This window comes from Rattus norvegicus, chromosome 2, assembly GCF_036323735.1.
Source record: "Rattus norvegicus strain BN/NHsdMcwi chromosome 2, GRCr8, whole genome shotgun sequence".
In the NCBI taxonomy this organism is placed as follows: domain Eukaryota; kingdom Metazoa; phylum Chordata; class Mammalia; order Rodentia; family Muridae; genus Rattus; species Rattus norvegicus.
The window spans coordinates 177,115,937-177,135,565 of NC_086020.1; the positions used below are offsets into that span (position 1 = coordinate 177,115,937).

The following is a 19,629-nucleotide window of genomic DNA, read 5'->3' on the forward strand; positions in this document are numbered from 1 at the left end:
ATACACACACACACAATGCACAATGCTGAGATCTCAGGGCCTTGCACAGCACTCCACTGCTGAACTGTATCCCAACATTTTTGTCTTATTTGAGATGGAGATAGCTTGGAAGTGTACAGCCCAGGCTGGTGTTGTACTGGGGACACTCCTGTCTCAGCTTCCTGAGTGCCAGGCATATAGTGTTTCTTTAAAAGGTATTTATTTATTTCTTTTTTCCACAGGGTCTCATGATGTAGCCCTGGCTCCGATAAGGGAGCTGAGGAACCGTGACAAAATCTTTTATTCCTTTTCCTTTTTGTTTTTCCTGCTCCTTTCACTAATTTTAAGGTTTGATTATCCAGTTCATATTCACTGAAGAATGTGCTGTGTAGATCGGGATGGTCTCAAAATCTTCCTGCCTCTGCCTCCCAAATGCTGGGATTAAAGGTGTGGGGTGCCACAACTAGTACATATAACATCTGTACGACAACAAAAATCAGGCTGTGGTATAGGTAGGTACAAAGCCTTGGGACCAGTTCCCAACACTAAAACCATCCATCCATCCAACCAGAAAACCAACAGTAAAAACAAAGAGACCCAGAGAGAAAGGAGTTAACTAAGAGAAAGGCCAAAGAAGTGCTGGCTCCGGGGGCTGGGACAGGATGATGTACTACCTCCAGGACAGTGCTGCAGGGAAGAAGGAGGTGGGCAACGGGTAGGCCAAAGAGTGCCACTCTGAGAGAAAGTGGGCATGAGCGAGTTGCTGTACATGCGCACAGACTGCTAATGAATGGTTCAAAGAACAAGTGAGCTGGTGGCTGCCAAGGGGAAGTCAGGAGGTGGTCTACTCACTCGGACTGTGTCCTGTCACACGTGTGCTGATAGGCTTGACGGGTGGTGTGGCCACACAGGTGTTTTCTCTTATAGCTGTGTCTGAACTGAGACTCCTTTCACAGCTGGGGACCAGTGAGTACACTTCCCAGGTCCCTTAGGGACAGGGAGCTGCCTAGGTCACATCTCCTTTTGGGAGAAGGCCGAGTCTTCGGTCCCTCACCCTAGCATCCTGGGCCTCACAGAATGGACAGGGCTCTACCCCTTCTGCCCTCCTCTCTACACAAAGGTTGGGAGGAACCTGTGGTTTGCCCTTCTATCCTAGCACCAGAGAGAGAGTCAGCAAAGCTGGTTTTCAGTCTCACTCTTCCTTCTTGCTCTCTGTCTCTGAGCCCTTTCCAAGCACACATGCCCCCAATTCCCCTTTACACGTAGAGAGCTTTTGGCCTCAAGGCCTATTTATTATATAGTTGAGTGATTACCAGGTATCTTAGGGGCAGTCCATTCCTGGTTCTTCAAGTGTGTGGGTTGGTGGGGTCACTGTACCAATTTTGGAGAATATTAGATCCTGCTGTAGTCTCACTGGAGTCTTAGGCGGCAAGCCAAGCTCATGAGTACCAGAACCACACCAGAGACAGGAGCCCAGGATACATGCCCCAGGATGAGGCAGGTCAGACGCATAAACGGCTCAAAGCAAGGTTCATGGTTCCCTCTCAGTTGTTTGCGCTCCATCCTTGGTGAAGGCCGGCAGGCTCCAGGAGTCTTAGGGCTATAGAAAAGAGGGGAGAGCTGAGCTGCAGGTTCCAGCCCAGAAGCTGCAGCCACACCTCCTGACACTCTCCCCTCCCCTCCCCACCTGAGTGATGCAGGTCTTGGTGTCAGGGATGACAGGAGGTGTTCCCCGCCACCATTAATCCAGCAGTTCCTTGATACACCAGCAACAAAGAAGGATGTAGGCGACTTCCTTCAGGGTTCGATACATGCCCTCCCACCCTGTGCCCATCTTAATGACAGGCACGCGGAGACCAGTGCCTTGAAGGGCATCTCTCAGAGAGAAGGGCAGGGCCTGGGTCAGGGGCTGCATCGGTGGCTTCATGTGGACAGCAGCTCGGCAGAGGGGTGTGGACGCTGCCTTTGGGACCTTTTATCCACTGTCCCCACCCCCTCAGGCCTCATGACTAAAAACAAAGGCTCTAGGGTCTAGCAAAAGAAGGTTCTGGGGCCTCGGAGCAGGCTGAGTCAGCCTTTCAGATGGGGACGGTGGTTAGAAGGGAGGGCTTGGCCACCCCATCCTTTATCCTCCACAGCCAGGAAAGCCCAGCTTCCCTTGCGAGCAGGCAGTGCTCTTCCTGGTTGCCTCCTCTCCTTTGGTTGACATTGAGGCTCATTCCTAGAAGCTCCTTTCTAGTATGTTCTACCTTTCCTCCAGCCCCCTCCCCCCTCCTGAGTGAGTACTGCCAGTTCGGGAGCTGGCAGCCTCCCTTGACCTCAGAGCAGGAAGGCACAGTCAGAGCAACAGGCACCAACAGTGGTACATGAGGTACAATTTACTGACATGACAGGTTACCCCAGGCCAGCCCCCTTCCCTCTGTCTTGTCCCAAGCTTGTGTGAGATCACATTCGGGAGTTCCTTTCCTCATCCTCATTCTCCAGGAGGTATGCTGGGCGGTAGACAGGGTGCCCTCCTGGGCTCAGGCACTTCAGGGCCGGATTCTGCTTTGTGTTTTCCCGACTCCCCAGTGATGTGTACCTGGAGTGTTGAAACAGGAGCACGTGGGTGATGTGTGGGTTCTTTCTATCTCAGCATCCTCTCACCCCAGCCCTTCAATAACCTTACCCTCTGTCATACAGGATGCAGTATGGGACAAACAGCTGCCGCAGAAATTCCCAGATGTTTCTGTAGGTCCAGTCCTGGAAAATGACAGTCACTAGAACTGGCCCCAGTCACACCTACCACTACCATCCCCAGCAATGGGCCATCCAGGTACTTCTGTTCCCCTAGCTGTGAGGAAGGCCTGCTGTCTGGATCTCTGTGTGGGCTAAGTAGAGAGCCAGAGAAAGTCCTTACCCAGACTGATTCTATCCCAGGACCCTGCGGTATAAACCCCACACCATGGCGAGGGCTGTGTTTAAGGATAGAGCTTTCTGCCATGGTAGAAGTGTCTAGCCACATGCTGTCTCACACTGTAGGATTTGAAATGTGGCTAGGATAACTTAAGATGTGAGTTGTGGGCTGGAGAGATGGCTCAGCGGATAAGAGCACTGACTGCTCTTGCAGAGGTCCTGAGTTCAAATCCCAGCAACCACATGGTGGCTCCAATCATCTGTAATTCTGGTTCCAGGGTACTGACACCTCTTCTGGCCTTGTCAAGCACCCCGTGTGCTCATGGTAGCCAGACATACATGTAAGGACACACCCATATACATAAAATATTGGCTTAATTTTTTTCTCCCCTTTCCTTCCTGCTTTTCTCTCTCCCCTTCTTTCTTTTTTTTTTTTTTTTGGTTCTTTTTTTTTCGGAGCTGGGGACCGAACCCAGGGCCTTGCGCTTCCTAGGTAAGCGCTCTACCACTGAGCTAAATCCCCAGCCCCTCTCCCCTTCTTTCTAGCAGGGGTGCTGGAGAGATGGCTCAGCGGTTAAGAGCACTGACTGCTCTTCCAGAGGTCCTGCGTTCAATTCCCAGCAACCACAGGGTGGCTCACAACCATCTGTAAAGGGATCTGATGCCCTCTTCTGGTGTGTCTGAAGACAGCTACAGTGTATTCACAAACATAAAATAAATCTTTGTAGTGAGGTCTTACTGTGTACCTCATACAGTTCTCAAGATGGCCATCCTCCTGCCTTAATCTTCACACCTGCTGAGAGTTAAGGTGTGTACTAGGCATGTCTTACACATCTTAGGCTGGCCTTGCACTCCTGTAGAGCTGGGAATGACCTTGAACTTCTGTCCTCCCAAGTCCCCAGTGATCTGTACTTAGAGTGGTGCTGGGCAGGCTCGGGCAGGCATGGTGGGAGACACTGAACCCAAGGCTTTGTGCATCTAGGGAGGCTCGGCCCCAGCTCGGCTACTTCCCTGTGTTATGTGGTGCTGAGAATTGAAGCTACAGCTTTGTCCATGCTAGGCAAGGATTCAACCAAGCCCATCCCAGCCCTTGGAACTGATCTTTGCATTTTATCTAATTAAAAAAAAAAATGACGGGGTTGGGGATTTAGCTCAGTGGTAGAGCGCTTGCCTAGCAAGCACAAGGCCCTGGGTTCGGTCCCCAGTTCCAAAAAAAAAAAAAAAAAAAAAAAATGACATTATGAATCACATGCCATAAATTTCATCTTCTGAAAGTAAATAAATCAGGGCATTTGTTTTCCTGAGATAGGGCTGGGCTGTCTCATACAATCCTACCTCAGCCTCTCAGTGGTTTTTTTTTTTTTTTTTTCTTCTTCTTTTTCTTTTTTTTCCGGAGCTGGGGACTGAACCGGGGCCTTTCGTTTGCTAGGCAAGCGCTCTACCACTGAGCTAAATCCCCAACCCCCCTCTCAGTGGTTTTAATCATTTGTATTTTCTTCTTTCTTCTATTTTTGAAATAGGGTCACGTGGCTAGACTGGCTCACTATGTTACCAAGGCCTTCTTTGACCCTTAAAAAATAAATTGTATTCATTTATTTGTGTTTTGGGGGGAGGCAAGGTCTGTGTGAGGTCAAAGGGCAAGTTGTGGGAGTCAGTTCCCTTCTCCTGCCACCTTGGTCCTGGAGATAAAGTGAGGTCATCAGGCCTGGCAGCAGGCCCTGGCCTTAAACTCCTGATTCTCCCAAAGACTGACATTATAGGCATAAGCACATGATGTTCAGGTGTGCCAGGCAAGCACTACACCAAAGGAACTCATCCTCAGCCCCAAAATCTGTATTTCAGTTCAATTGCAAGTATGGACAAATGACTGCTGTCATACTGGATAGCACAGGCCCAGGTCACTGTTTTGCCCACAGTGAAAAGCACACTGCCTGCCACTGAATTAGTGCTCAGTTTAACTGGTCAAACTGAGGATGAATGGACAGCACCTGCCTGCCCTGGGAGACTGGTCAGGCACTGGGAAGGTCCAGGGACCGGAAGCAGTCAGTCCTGTCTCCTTACCAGCAGCGGGTTGATGCGCATGAATGAAGGCCAGCCAGGGTCGGTGGGGCTGAAATGGTGGAGGCTACAGGAGTAGGGGTCAGTCCGTCGAGTGCCCATCAGGACAGCCTCCAGCTGGGGGTGCTTTCCCTGGAGCTCACCCAGGGCCTGCTTCATGTTACCCTCAGCTTCTAACATCTGTAGGTTATACCTCGGGGAGGAAGCAGACAGGATGAGGACCAGAGGGGATTCTACCGAGCCCCTCTGGGAGCCCAGTCCTCTAGGTCCCCATACCTCTTGATGGTGTCCTGCAGAAACTGTTCCAACTCAGGGAAGGGCGAGATGCTGCGAATGTACAGGATCTGGAGAGGTTTTGGAACATCAGGAAATTTTCTGGGGAGAGTAAGGATCCATAGACTTGCCAGTATGGAGAAGAATATTGTTCTCCAGAGAGCTCAATATTCTCTTGGGACGTGGGACCAATACCCATACCTCTCCCTTTCCCTTCTTTCCATCCAGCCAACTCACACCCACTTCCTGAGACACCCGCTCAGGTTTCTTTTCCTTTTGTTTGGAGACAGGGTCTTGCTGTGTAGCCCAGGCTGGCCTGTAATTCCTTATGTAGGAGCCAGCCTCAAACTTATAGTGTTTACTGCTGCACCACCCGAGAGCTGGGATGACAGGCGTGTGCCAATTTGCCTAATTTATTCTCATTTTAAACCTAAGGGTCAGTTCTGTTGTTAATAAGATTAAAAAACATCTCCTGTCCCGAGGAGAAAACTGGGTTCCACAGGCTTTTAGGTTGCCCAGGCTAGCCTCAAGTCATAGCAGTAGCCTCTGCTGCTTCTGCTGGGGTTGAAGGCACGCACCACCACAGCCAGCTGAGAATTATTATTATTATTATTTTTTAAAGATAGGGCTTTAAAAAAGAACCCTCATGGGCTGAAGAGTTAGTTCAGCAGTTAAAAGCACTTGTTGCTCTTGCAGAAAATCTGGGTTCCAATCCCAGAACCCACGTGAAGCAAGCTCACTCCCTGACTTCTGGGACTGCGACCAAGCCAGGTTCTATGACTGCCGGTGACTTCCCTGTGGTTGACTCCACACTTAGACCTGGGGTCAGACATATGCCAGATGTTCAATAAATATGGGGGACCGGCACTGACTGATCACCTAGCTACCTTCCTCCTGAGCGCCACCTGTACACCCTGTCGCTCTGCTTTCTGGGATCGGGAGCTGGAGAGGTTTCAAGTAGGTCTTTCTGAGGCCCTGCCTCCCAGGGGTAGGCTTACCTCTGCACAGCTGCATGGAAGAGGTGCAGGAGGGCGGTGCAGTCCTTGCCCCCATTGAAGCCCACACAGATCTGGGAGAGGTGGTATTGAGCCAGGGCAGTCTCAATGGTCTGTAGGGCACCTGCTACCTTTTTCCCCAGACAAGACCCTGCCATGCAGGCAGGGAAGAGAATGTCAGCTAGGTATACACGGCTGTCAGAGAAGTTATGTGACCTTTGCTTAAAGAGTCACTATTGTCCCCATGTCCTGGGACCAAACTCTTCCATGCTGTCTGGCATCGTCTGTCTCCCTGCCTGCTCTTCAACCCTACCTCCCATGACCATGGCTTAAGTCTTTCCTCTCGGGTAGGGACTGAGGGCTGGGAGTATGGGGTATTATGGCTTCCTTTCACCCTCTGCAGCCCCACCTGCTTCCTGCCAGCCTCTTTTCATATTGTTTGCGCTTGCCTCCCTCCATGTGCCACCAAATCCTCATCCCTCGGTGCTTATTTGTCCAGAGAACCCTTCTCCTCCCCCAGATCAAAGCTGGTGGAATTCTGGAATCCACTGCAGAATCACATCTCAGCTACAAGCACTGGTTTACCAGCTAACCCGTGTGGTAGAGCACAGCAGTTCTGACAAGCTATACCAACCCCGACACCCAGCAAAGCGCTGGTGAAAGGAGGTATCAATAGTTACTGGGAGAACAAATAGATCAACAGCAACTCTCTTCGACCTTTTCCTGCATCTGTGGGAAGCCCTCTGAAAGCATTGTTAAACCTAGAGAACTCAGACTCCTTTCCCAAGGAGGCTCCTACCTGACTCAGCGAGTTTGTAAACAGCCTCACTGGCCTTCTCAACAGCATCGGGTAGGTAGGGGATGAGTGATCCTTGGGGCAGACGTGCAGTCAGATAGGCCAGGCATTCCTCCAAGGGCTCCTTTTCCTCGGAGTCTAGAATCAGCTTCACCTGGTAGTAGTTGCTGCTCCAGTCAGGATAGGAACCCAGGTTAAGCCTACGCCCAAAGTGGGCCTGCGCCTCAGACAGGATGGGGGCGATAGAGCCCTCTGATGCAGCCACATACAACTCCTTCAGGTGGAATTGCACGGCTGTGTTTTGGAACAGCCCTTTCAGTCCCTCCAACACTCGTCGCAGCAGCTCCGGAATTCCTGGGAAGAGGTAGACATTTCGGACAGAGACCAGCGGGAATCTGAAGGGGTGGCCAGTTCCGGGATCTGTACCGTAATGAAGGCGGGCAGAGGAGGGCACCATCGACAGCTTCTCCCAACCCTCCCCTCCTAGGGTTTTGATGGCTGCTTGGAGCTCAGGGTGTGGTTTGAGCTCCTCCCCAAAAGCCAGTGCCACTGCCTCAAAGGTCACATCGTCATGAGTGGGACCAATGCCCCCCGCGGTGAGGACGTGAGTGAAGCGCCTGGAGAATGAGGTGACCTCGGATGCAATGGTGGCTACTTCATCAGGTACAACAGAGACTCGGCACACCTGGACCCCCAGGGAGCGCAGCGTCCGGCAAAGAAAGTAAGTGTTGGTATCTTGCGTGTGTCCCTAGGAATTGGAGGAAGGATGAGACTGTCAGTGCTGGAGAATGAGGGCAGATGGGGAGGTAGCTACGTCTGTCAAGTGAAGGGGGGATTGTTTCTGGAACCGGAGTGAGAATGAGAAAACCCATTTGAATGTAGAGAAGAGGGCATTCTCCTTGGGGCTGTCCATTCGTCTTGGCCTTACTTGGATTTAAAGATTTCATAGTCAGTTCTGCACACTTTGATCTTGACTTGATGTACACTCAGTCATTAATTCTGTGTGGATATTTGGACTTGGTCACCAACCCCAACAGTTTCAGTTTTGGTCCCCAGTTTCAGGATCCTGTTAGACAGCCTCACCACATCCCTGGTTATTTTGCTCAGTGGCATCCCGGACACAGTCATGGTCAGGCCTTTCATTTTTGTCATCTCCACTTCTAAAAGCCCTCCCCATCTTCTCTACTCCACACTCTCACTTCCTGGGTGATGCTGACAGCCTCCTGGCCAACTCCCCACCCCCACCTCCAGCCCCCAGCGTCCCACCCCCAGACCTCAATCTCGATCCATCAAACTCTGCTCCCTGCCTTCTAAGTGACCTTTTTAATGCGTCACTGTGTTCGCCGAATCACTTCTGTGCTCAGAAACATGTTGTCTCCAATTGCATACAGAATAAAGTTCAAATTCTTTTGCAATCATTAAAGCTGGCTGGCTATATTGTGTGCCCTGTCTTCTTTCCTAACCTTAGCTTCTACTTCTCTCTCTACAGAGGGATGAGTAGTTAAAGAGTTTGTGTTGCACCCTATCTCAAAATAAAATAAATGAAAAGTTTGTTCATCTTCTGGAGCTGAAGAGATGGCTTAGTAACTAAGAGTGCTTTTCCAGAGAACCCAAGCTTGGCTCTCAGAATGGTTGGGCAGCTCATAAGAGTCTTAAGCCCCACTCCAGGGAATCTATAACTTCTGCCTCTGTGAGTACTCCCCCTCCCCCACAGACATATAAACATAAAATTAACATCTTTAAGCCCGGCATATGGTGGCCTAGGCATATGGTGGCCTATGTCTTTAATCCCAGCACTCCAGAGGCAGAGACAACAGCAGGTGAATCTCTGTGAGGTCAAGGCCAGCCTGGTTAACATTAAAAAAAAAAAAAAAAAAGAGAGAGAGAGAGAGAGAGAGAGAGAGAGGTCTAAGCCAGCCTGGGATACCCAATCTCTGAAAAAAAGTTTGTGCTCTGGAGTAAGAAAGAATTGGTTTGGTCCCCAGCTCCAAAAAAAAAAAAAAAAAAAAAAAAAAGAAAGAATTGGGCTAGAATTCTATCTCTACCACTATTTATTTTTTCTTTCTTTCTTTCCTTCTTTTTAAAAAAGATTTACTTATTATATATAAGCACACTGTTGCTGTCTTCAGACACACCAGAAGAGGGCATCAGATCCATTACAGATGGTTGTGAGCCACTGTGTGGTTGCTGGGATTTGAACTCAGGACCTCTGGAAGAGCAGTCAGTGCTCTTAACCACTGAGCCATCTCTCCAGCCCCCACTATTTTCATTTTTATTTATTCTGAGATAAGGTTTCTTTGTGTAGCTTTAGCTATTCTGGAACTGGCTCTGCAGACCAGGCTGGCCTCAAACTCATGAAGATTCACTTGCTTCTGCCTCCCAAGTGCTGTAAAGGCATGTGCCACCTTGCTCCTAGGACCTTGTAGTCTTGTGACCTTGGATAAGTTTCTTAATTTCTTTGAGGCTGTTTCATAATCTATAGAGATCTGTAATAAAAAACCTAACTGCACGGAATTGTTGCGGTTTGTAAGGCTTCATGTGATGTAGTGAGTGCAGACCAGCCTCTGGTAGACAATAAAAAAGATCAGGGTAACTATTACTGTTAGAAACCTATGCTTGCCACCTCCCCACACTGGGGCCATTCAGAATAGAGTCCTTTCTTCCAGTACCTTCCTTCTAGCTCACCTATCCAGTCTGCTGAGCTCCTTGAATAACTTAAAAACACGTGGGATACACATCACATACACCTGTGCTTCCTCTCCTTGCCCTGCCTCCTGTAATTATGTGGCTACTTTGCTCCCCTTTGCTTCTCCGTGGCAAGTTGTAGGAAAGTTACTATCCATCTTTCAACAAAAAAACTAATTTTCTTCCAATAGGGTCATTTTCCTCCAATATGTTAGAACTCACTCCAGGGCCCTACTTTGACAAGAAAGGGGATTCCCATTCTGGTTTCCCTCCTTTCACCGGAAAGAGAGCCCACAGCAGTAGAATGCCACACTCTTCCCCTCTTCCATTCCAGACACACCTTAAGGATCTCATCTCCAACAATGATGATGCCCGCTGTCACGCTGCGTCCTGGGGGCAGTTCAGAGGCCCTAGATGCCATGGTCCTGCTCTCTCTGCTTTTTTGCAAGGCTTTCAAGTAGCCACTCAGAACCCCAAATTGGGGTCGTAAGTACTGAGAGGCCGCCAGGTCTACAGGTCTACAGGATACTGGAGGCCATACCCTGAGTACTCAGTCCGGGGTTGAGGGAGCCTGGAAGAGCCGGAAAGGACAATGAAGATGGCAGGAGTGTAACTTTTTCCTTCTTGGAGGAAGGCTCAATTTTCTTTAGTCACCTTTACTCTGGTCTCTTTAACGTATTCTTAAGGCCCAGGTTCCTAAAAGCGTCTCGATTCCTATTTATTTAAAAGTGCCATGTTCTCCCAAGACCTACCACTTTAGCTATTTCCGTTTGCTGAGCAGGTCTGAAATTTGCTCTGTCTTGGGTATCTGCACCTTTAAATGTCTCTCTTCTCTTCGGATCACCTGCCCCTTTAAATGTCTACCTTATTCTGGGCCTTAGGGTCCCTTTAAATGCATTTCTTTCCTCCCTCCACCACTCACCAGGACTTAACCTACTTTTGCACCCTTTCTATCCCGAAATCTGTTTTTCTCACCAGGCTTCAGATCGCTGATCTTGTATCATTCCACCTCTATTTTGCCCCCTTCACAGGGTCATTCGCTCTTTCCTTCCCGCATGTCCTAGGACAGCTTCCGTAACTCAAAGTCCCACCTAACAATGCTTCATGTTGATTGGTTACTCTGGCTGTCGCTTACTCTTAACAATAGTTCTATTGGTCTATTTGGCAATCGCTCATGCGCTTCATCCTAGGCGCTAAGGAAATGCTAAGTTGTTATTGGCAACACCACGTAGTCATCACTGCCCGGAAATAAAAATAGGGGCCTGCCCTTAGCCCATGGAAGGCGGGACTTAAAGAGTTTGGTACGGGAAAGGAGAATGTTGGGAAGTGCTTTAAGGACTGTCGGGTGCGGCTTTGTGATCTGATTCTGTTTCATTCAACTATTAAAAAACAGTTAAGACAGAGCCCCAGTATATAGCCCTGGAAATAACTTGTTTATACAGATCAGACTGGTCTCGAATTGGTTGGGAAGTGGTGGGATTCATGGCGCGTGTTACTACTGTTTGTCGCATCCACATTTCTTTTTCTGTCTCTCTCCTCTTTCGAGATATGGTTTCTCTGTGTAGCTTGGCTTAACTGGAATTCGCTCTGTGGACCAGGCCTATTAACTCCTCCAGACTCTGCCTCCAAAGTTCTGGGACTTAAAAGGCGTATGCCACTCCCGCCCGGTTTTGCCTTTTTTTTTTTTTTTTTTTTTTTTTTTTTTTTGTTCTTTTTTTTCGGAGCTGGGGATCGAACCCAGGGCCTTGCGCTTCCTAGGCAAGCGCTCTACCACTGAGCTAAATCCCCAACCCCCGGTTTTGCCTCTTATATTTGAGGGAGATCTTCCTTTCAGAGTCCCTGGGATGGGCAGCCCAAGATAGTGCGCCAACCTGGGGTTCTGTTTTGTAGCAGAAAGATGAAGACGGTGTTTATCCATCTCACAATGGAGTGTGAGTTGCAGAGTGTGATATCTTCGTTTCTTTCTAATATAAACGTAAAAACTACTTAAGCCTCTGACACTAAAAATTAAAAACCCTTTCCTGCCCCGACCCCCTCCAGAAGAACATCACTTTTCAGTGATGGGCCCCTGCAGAGAAGGAGTAAGTAGAAGTAACTTGTATTCACTTTGGGTACCCATAACATCCTATCGAATTCCTATTTCGGTGCCCCTCCACCCTTTGCTTTGCTGGGGGAAAATAGCTTAATCATCTGCGATTTTTAAAAACCAAAAACGTTTTTACCATTATTGTATGATGGGAGGGCAGCAATGCCACAGCAGGCATATGGAAGCCAGAGGACAACTTTCTGGTGTCCCTTCTCTTTCACCTTTATGTGGGTGCTGGGATCTAACCCAGGTGGTCCAATTTGGGTGGCCAAACCTTACTCTTTTACCTGCTGAACCACCTCACTATCCCTGGATATTATGGTTATGTAAACTGTGATGCAGTAGATTTGGATGGGTCTGAGATCTACATTTCCCCCGGGATTTTCTGTTGTGACTTGAAGGTGTGCTAAACCACAAATGGCCATATTTTATTCCACAAAATCTTTTCAGATAAATATGCTCTGTTACACGTGAGGAACAATGTTAGCAACGTGGCTTAGTGGTGAGCACTGGTCTAACATTGGGAGGATCTGAGTTCATATCTCAGGACTGAGAAAGAATTATATATTGTTGGATATAAGTTCAGAAAGGTCAAGGGGTGCCACACAACCTTAAAAATGCTACAGTGAATGAAAGATCAGCTTTAAGTAGTAAGTCCTGTGGGATTTCCTTAGTTTAATAAAAGAAAAAAAATAAGCAGCTAAAAGGGGGATGGGTGGGTGGAGGAAGAGTGCAACCAGAATTATAGACTTGTTTGAAAAAAAATCTTTTTTTTTTTCGGAGCTGGGGACCGAACCCAGGGCCTTGTGCTTCCTAGGCAAGCGCTCTACCGCTGAGCTAAATCCCCAACCCCTGAAAAAATCTTTTTAAAAAGATGTATTTATTCATTATGTATAACTACACTGTAGCTGTCTTCATACGCACCAGAAGAAGGCATCAGATTCTATTACAGATGGTTGTGAACCACCATGTGGTTGCTGGGATTTGAACTCAGGACCTCTGGAAGAGCAGCTAGTGCTCTTAACCACTGAGCCAACTCTCCAGCCCTTGTTTGAAATTCTTAAACTGGGAGTGGTGGTACACACCTTTAATCTTAGCACTCAGGTGGCAGAGGAAGGTGGATCTAAGTTTGAGGCCAACCTGGTCTACAGAATGAGTTCAAGGCTAGCCAAAACCATATAGTAAGACCCTGTCACAAAATAAGCAAACAACAATAATTCTAAAAAGAATATAATAAACAAAAAATACCACTAAAAACACACCAAACATCCACTTGCCTAATGACTGCCTAATACATGGTATTTTTTATTGTATTAAAAATGCTGGGCTGGAGAGATGGCTCAGCGGTTAAGAGCACTGGCTGCTTTTCCAGATGTCCTGAGTTCAATTCCCAGCAACCACATGGTGGCTCACAACTGTCTGTGATGGAATCTGGTACCCGTTCTGATGGGTCTGAAGACAGTGACAGTGTGCTCATATACATTAAGTAAATAAATCTTTAAACAAATTACTAAAAAAAAAATGCTGACTTCTTCCTAAACAAATGTTCATTTATTATATATGAGTACACTGTAGCTGTCTTCAGATACACCAGAAGAGGGCATCAAATCTCTTTACAGATGGTTGTGAGCCACCATGTGGTTGCTGGGAATTGAACTCAGGACCTCTGGAAGAGTAGTCGGGTGCTCTTAACCACTGAGCCATCTCTCCAGCCCGTGTTCCAAGTTTTTAAGTGCTTGCTAGAACCACTGAACTTTTAACACATTGCTTAGGCCATTTCTCAGGATTTCATGAACACTGTGCCCAGAGTCTGCACTTTGAGCATTTCCAGGAGATGTGGATGCCTTGAGGTTTGTGAGTTGGGCTGGAGAGATGTTTCCGCAGTTAAGAGCACTTGTTGCTTGTTAGAGGACCAGGTTCCAGGCCAGCTGAGGCCCAGATCCGATGCCCAGGGACCACATGGTGAACACATACATGTGAGGACAAAATACTGACACATACAATATGAACCTGAAGCTAGGTATAGTTGTATAAAGCTTCAATCTCAGTGCTTGGGAGGCAAAGGCAAGGCCAGTTTGGTCTACAGAGTGAGAGCCTGTCTCAAAACCAAATATATCTTTAAAAAAGTTTTAAAATAGTGACAGTTTACCTAGGAATAAAAGAACAATGATGACAATCTCTCTTATGTAAGGAAATGAAAAATAATTTACTTGGAGAGAAAAGAATTCAAACATTGAGTGTGTTTGTGCATGTGTCCATGTGCTACAGCACACCTGTGGAGGTCAGAGAACAGTCTAAGAGTTCTCCTTGCACCAGTGGGTCGAAGTGGTGGCAGGAACGCCCTCTTGCTAAGCCATCTTTTAAAAGTTCTTATATTTGAATGTGTATAAATGCTTTGCCTCCATGTAGGCATTGTACCATAAATACAACGTTGGAGTTGTGCATGGCTGTGAGCACAGGACCGAAGGTGGGTCTTTTGCAAGAGCAACCAGTGCTCTCAAGTCACTGAGCCATCTCGTCTCCCCTCAAACACTGGTCTTTTTTTTTTTTTTTAAAGATTTATTTTTATTTATATGAGTAGACTGGAGCTGTCTTCAGACACACCAGAAGAGGGCATCAGATCTCATTACAGATGGTTGTGAGCCACCATGTGGTTGCTGGGATTTGAACTCAGGACCTCTGGAAGAGCAATCAGTGCTCTTAACCGGTGAGCCATCTTTCCAGCCACTTCTTTTTTTTTTTTTGGTTCTTTTTTTCCGGAGCTGGGGACCGAACCCAGGGCCTTGCGCTTCCTAGGTAAGCGCTCTACCACTGAGCTAAATCCCCAACCCCAAAGTGAGGTTTTTTTTTTTTTTTTTTTTTGAGCTGGGGACCGAACCCAGGGCTTTGTGCTTCCTAGGTAAGCGCTCTACCACTGAGCTAAATCCCCAGCCCCTCCAGCCACTTCTTTAAACAGCTAGTTGACATCTTTTTTCTCAAAGCTTAGTAAATAACTACCGGCTAGACATTCTTACACTCAGTCTACATGCCACGATTTTTTTCTAAAATCATTTTTTAAAATTATTTTATTTATATAAGTATACCGTCACTGACATACCAGAAGAGAACAACAAATACCATTACAGATGATCATGACCCACCATGTGGTTACTGGGAATTGAACTCAGGACCTCTGGAAGAGTAGTCAGTGCTCTTAACCACTGACCCCTCTCTCTATCCACTCCCCCCTCCCCGCCCCCTTTTAAGCTTATAGATATGCCAGGTGTGTTTGGTCTCTGTAGAGACCAGAGGAGGGTGTTCAATCTCCTGGAACTGGAGTTACAAGTGGTTGTGAGCACTCCTACATGGTTGCTGGGAATTGAATTCAGGTCCTCTCAAGGAGCACTAGTGTTCTTAACTGCTCAGCCTTGTCTTTAGCCCACGCCAAAGGATTACTCCAGGAATGACTTTGGTGGTCTCAGTACTTGAAACTGTCCATGACAGTTCTAATATCAACTCCATTTGAAATCCAGCTCCAGCCACTATTCAGAGGCTAGAGTCTTGTGTGGTACTTAATCCCACTCTCATGTCTTTGGATACGCTTCAAACACTGGGGCTGTGTAAATGACAACACTGACCAGACTCTGTACAACAGTTCATCTGCTTTGATGAGGTAAGACAGTTCCAATAAAATAATTATCATAGGCTAGTAGTCAGTGAAATACATTTCAGTGAATGTTTTTACATCAAGTCCAATTAAAACAGTATAAATTTGTTATTGCAATATTCAACTAAACCTCATTACTGTGAAGAGTCAGGTTTCCATTATCCACCTGAAGGGTGTAAGAATCAGAATGATTCCAGTCAATCACCTTGGTTGCAGGAGGGAGATGACTCAGAGGGAATGAAGGGGTGAGGGGCACACAATAGCACAGGGATAGGACGGTTTTATAACCACAGCCTTAAGGTTATTTAAAAAAAACTTCCTTTAATCAAGGCTTGTAACATGGAAGAGATTTGTCAGTTAAAATGGAAAGTTTCCAATACATTGAAACATAAATCCACAAGTCATCATAAATACAATACCCAATAGTAAAAACCACAATAGCAAATTCACACCATCCCTGTAATAGCCATGATCTGATTTCACATGCTTCTGACGGATGGCAAAATGGCCTGCTGGATACCGAGCACACTGGGGCTTTGAGGTCACACTCATCTGACAGGGCTGTGGCATTGGTGGCTCAACTCCAGAAGCAAAGCAGGTACCAGCACATTCAAACAGTGTATCCTTTACATATCAAAGTGAGAAGTAAGAAAGCAACACGGTCACGCTATCAGAAAGATGGTGGGGAGTAAGGACAGCTGTGTAAAGCTCGAGGCCCAAAGTCAGTTGGTTGCTGGCTTCATTTCTTTGGCTTCTTGGGCAGTGGCCGCCGGAACAGTAAGATGTGAGGTTCTGAAAAAAAGCAGTGAAATCTAAGAAAGAAACTCCCAGCATTCTGAGCAGTCAGCAGTGCATGCTACTGTGCAGTGCAGTGCCACTCACGCTTCACCACCGCATGCAGATGAATGCAGCCCCACAAGCCTGGCCTTCCTGCACGTACAGAAGTATTAGGTCTCTCCTCTGGTTTACATAGCCTCGTGTATCCTTTGATCAGACCTGGCAGCTGGGTGTCTGCTGTCTTACCAAGAAATAGGATCACTTTTGCTTATTTGGAACTGTCTTACCAAGAAATAGGATCACTTTTGCTTATTTTTGCTTATCCAGGGGCCATAACTGGGGTGTAAGTGGCCTTAAAGTGTCCCCTTTGGCTCAATGAAAGGCTGCAATTGCTTTTGTTTCTTTCTAAGAAGGCTCATCCCCCATCTTCCTACATGTCTTACTCATTTTTGTTACTGTGGTCCCTTTGCATACTGAGTGTGGGAAAGACCCAGCAGTGAATGACACCCTCCTCCCTCTATTGCTCTGCTCTGTAATCTTCTTCCTTCAGCCAGAGATGCCGCCTTACATTTCACTGACCTGGTTCATGGATCATATAGTGAACCCATCCCTGACTCTGCTGAACACCGAGATTTCTCCATTCAGATTCAGACATCAAATGGGTTTTAGGGACCAGCTTGGCTATGTCCTTGGGCAACATGACATGCCTGTAACAGAAACATGGGGATGTCAGCGTTGTATCAGAGTTGGCAGTCTGTCAGACACTGACCTACATACACAGAGAGGCAGAGAAAGGAAGAGTGCAAATGTGCCACGATCCTGGCACTCAGGGATATGGCAGGAGGATTACCAGGAGTTTGAGGCTACCCTGGGCTACAGAGAATCTGTGAAAATAAGCCCAGTGTGGTGGTGCACTCCTTTAACCCCAGCACTCGGGAAGCAGAGGCAGGTGGATCTCAGAGGCCAGGCTCGTTGACAGGGCAAGTTTCAGGACAGCCACAGGTACACAGATAAACCCTGTCTCAAAAATATAAAATCAAGGGGTTGGGGATTTAGCTCAGTGGTAGAGCGCTTGCCTAGGAAGCGCAAGGCCCTGGGTTCGGTCCCCAGCTCGGAAAAAAAAGAACCAAAAAATAAATAAATAAATAAAATCAAACAACAAACAAACAAAAACAATAAAACCAAAACCAAAATAAAAACACCCAAGGATTTTGTACATTTTTCATAAAAGTTATTAAAAACACAAATGAACAACTGGAATGGATGACTGGGTATAAGACACTGATGGTATTTGTATAGCCTTTGATTTCACAGGTCTTACTGTCCTCTAGCTGATTCCCCATTCTACCCACTCTACTGGAGGACTGTGTGGAGAGGAAAGGTCTATAATGGAGTGGGGATACAGAACAAGTATGAAGAGAACCATGCAAATGTTCACACCTCTAAGGATGTGCTACTATCCTTGGGAAATCCCAAGCTTCCCCAACCAAAAGTTTATGGCGAAAAATTACCTGACTTGACTCAGACTCCCTCAAATAGACTTACTTTATCACGCTCAATGAAGATGTACTAAATGCTCCATCTGTAGTAATAACAAGAGCCTTCCCCATAATGTCATCCAAATGTCAGAAAAGAACTTCCATTCTAACATGTCCCAAGCACACAATTGTGACTTTGATGTACAGAAACAAAACAAGAACCCCCCCCCCCCCCCCCCCGCAAAAAGGAAACCCAAACAAACCCCTCCTTTAAAAACAAAATGCCCGAGGCAAGGCTAGAGTTCAGCTTTCTCGGGGATGAAGCGCTCATTTCTCCTCCAGGCAAATACTCTTAAGTGTAACATTGTTACACACAAGGAAAACAGTACAAAAGTTAACTGGGTCCAAAAAGCATGTGGTTGTTTATCCCACCCTATAACAAAGCAGCCTAACAGGCTTAGTGTCTGACCCAGGTGACTGTCAGTACAACCCTGTGTGTGTGGGGGGTGTTTCTTGCCAATAAAGGATGGTTGTATCTGTCAGTACACACCCCACTTCTCCGGGGTGTCTGAAGTAGAACATGTCTAGAGACACTGAAATGGTAGTTTTTATGTTCTCTCAGGAGAGATAATACAAATTAGGAAGTTAAGTATTACAAGCGATACACACCAGAGTAAGGAACCTTTGTAGAAGCTTGTCTTCCCTCGCCTTCAATTCAAATTCATGGACATGGTATTTTCACAAATGCTTGCACATTTGGTGCAAGAATTTCTTACAGTTCTTGGCCAATAGCCAGCATTTAGACTCTCCAACGACCACACACACACGAGTTCTCTCAGGGTCTCATCTCAGGAGTCTCCTCTAGCACAATTCCCCTAGCTTTACACCCCTATACTCACCAGTCAGGTTCTTTCTAGAGTTCGTTTACTCCACGGATTTTGAAATTTGTCCTTGGCATTACTTCACATTTCCAGAAAATATTAAAGGTGTGAGCTATCATACCAGCTTACCCTGCACCTTAAGGGAACACTTGAAACCTCTATGCACGCCACGAATGCTCAGGTTATTTGAAAGGTATCTACCCTACGTCCACAGTCTTCATGCCACTTCAAGTCCTGTAAACTCTTATCTAAAACAAGGCTGACAACCACTCTTCTTTTTCGTAAGCTAATAACCAACACTGAGGCTCTCTTAGAACCGTCCTTTCATCAAGAGCACGAAACTTTCAGCTCTGCACTGGCTACCTTCTGTCTCTTAGAAGACTTTGAGATTTCAGCAACGCGAGCAGTTTGCTATTAGGGAAATTAACCTGCCACAACAAGGTTGTGCGAGTGATGTGAATTCCCTGATCAGAACTACAACGTGCTTCTACTTAACAGCCAGCCAACTCCAAATTCCCTTTCATTGTTTTACAACCTCCGGCCACCTTTTGCGCATGCGCTTCGCTGCTGCACCCAATCCCACCCCCACCCCCACCCCACTCCTCGCTAATCTCTTGCGCACGCGCCGGTTCTACACTGTTTTTCGCCCCCCCCCATCCCCCGCCGCCCCCTCCGGCCTAGGTATCTAACTCCTCGTGTGCTCTCTTTGGTCAAGGCGCACGACCTGGATGTAGTCCCCGCGCCAGCACTAACCGGTACTCGAATTCCTCGTCGTCGTATTTGTCCGAATAGTAGATTTGTTTGTGAGACATGACTGCTCTGCCCGAAGGCGCTCAGCCCTGTGCTGCTGGCCTCCAGACAACTCCCAGCAGCACGCGCTCCCACCCTCTTTGGCCTCGCTTTCAAACACACCGCCCGCACTTCCTATTGGTCTCTTCGGCCGAAGGCGGGACAGCTCCATTTTGAAGTCCTCGATTGGCTTGCACTGGCGTCTCTTCAAGTCGTAAATGGAGTGCAGTGCTCAGGTTTCTGAAGAATGAGCTGGGTCAAACTAGGATTCTTATTGGTTCTCACTGCGCC

The 19,629-nt window shown here is 47.3% G+C and overlaps 3 protein-coding genes across 3 annotated transcripts; all 3 read right to left on the minus strand.

Moving 5' to 3' along the window:
• Window positions 1-1,234: 1,234 nt before the first annotated feature.
• Window positions 1,235-1,923, minus strand: Lenep (lens epithelial protein). Its single transcript, NM_053614.2, has 2 exons — window positions 1,667-1,923; window positions 1,235-1,579 (listed from the first exon to the last, which is right to left on the minus strand). The coding sequence occupies exon 1, from the start codon at window positions 1,904-1,906 to the stop codon at window positions 1,721-1,723; it is 186 nt and encodes a 61-aa protein (NP_446066.2). The 5' UTR covers window positions 1,907-1,923; the 3' UTR covers window positions 1,235-1,579; window positions 1,667-1,720.
• On the minus strand, window positions 1,247-10,714 carry Flad1 (flavin adenine dinucleotide synthetase 1). The gene is given in 8 exon segments (NM_001110138.1): window positions 1,247-2,560; window positions 2,648-2,721; window positions 4,936-5,125; window positions 5,209-5,307; window positions 6,204-6,351; window positions 7,000-7,744; window positions 10,022-10,252; window positions 10,657-10,714. Coding segments are annotated over 7 exon segments (1,473 nt in total). The 5' UTR covers window positions 10,103-10,252; window positions 10,657-10,714; the 3' UTR covers window positions 1,247-2,424.
• Window positions 10,715-14,814: 4,100 nt separating this feature from the next.
• Cks1b (CDC28 protein kinase regulatory subunit 1B) lies at window positions 14,815-19,397 on the minus strand. The gene is made up of 3 exons (NM_001135749.2): window positions 19,303-19,397; window positions 16,770-16,897; window positions 14,815-16,205 (listed from the first exon to the last, which is right to left on the minus strand). The coding sequence occupies exons 1-3, from the start codon at window positions 19,359-19,361 to the stop codon at window positions 16,153-16,155; spliced, it is 240 nt and encodes a 79-aa protein (NP_001129221.1). The 5' UTR covers window positions 19,362-19,397; the 3' UTR covers window positions 14,815-16,152.
• Between the last annotated feature and the right edge of the window lie 232 nt (window positions 19,398-19,629).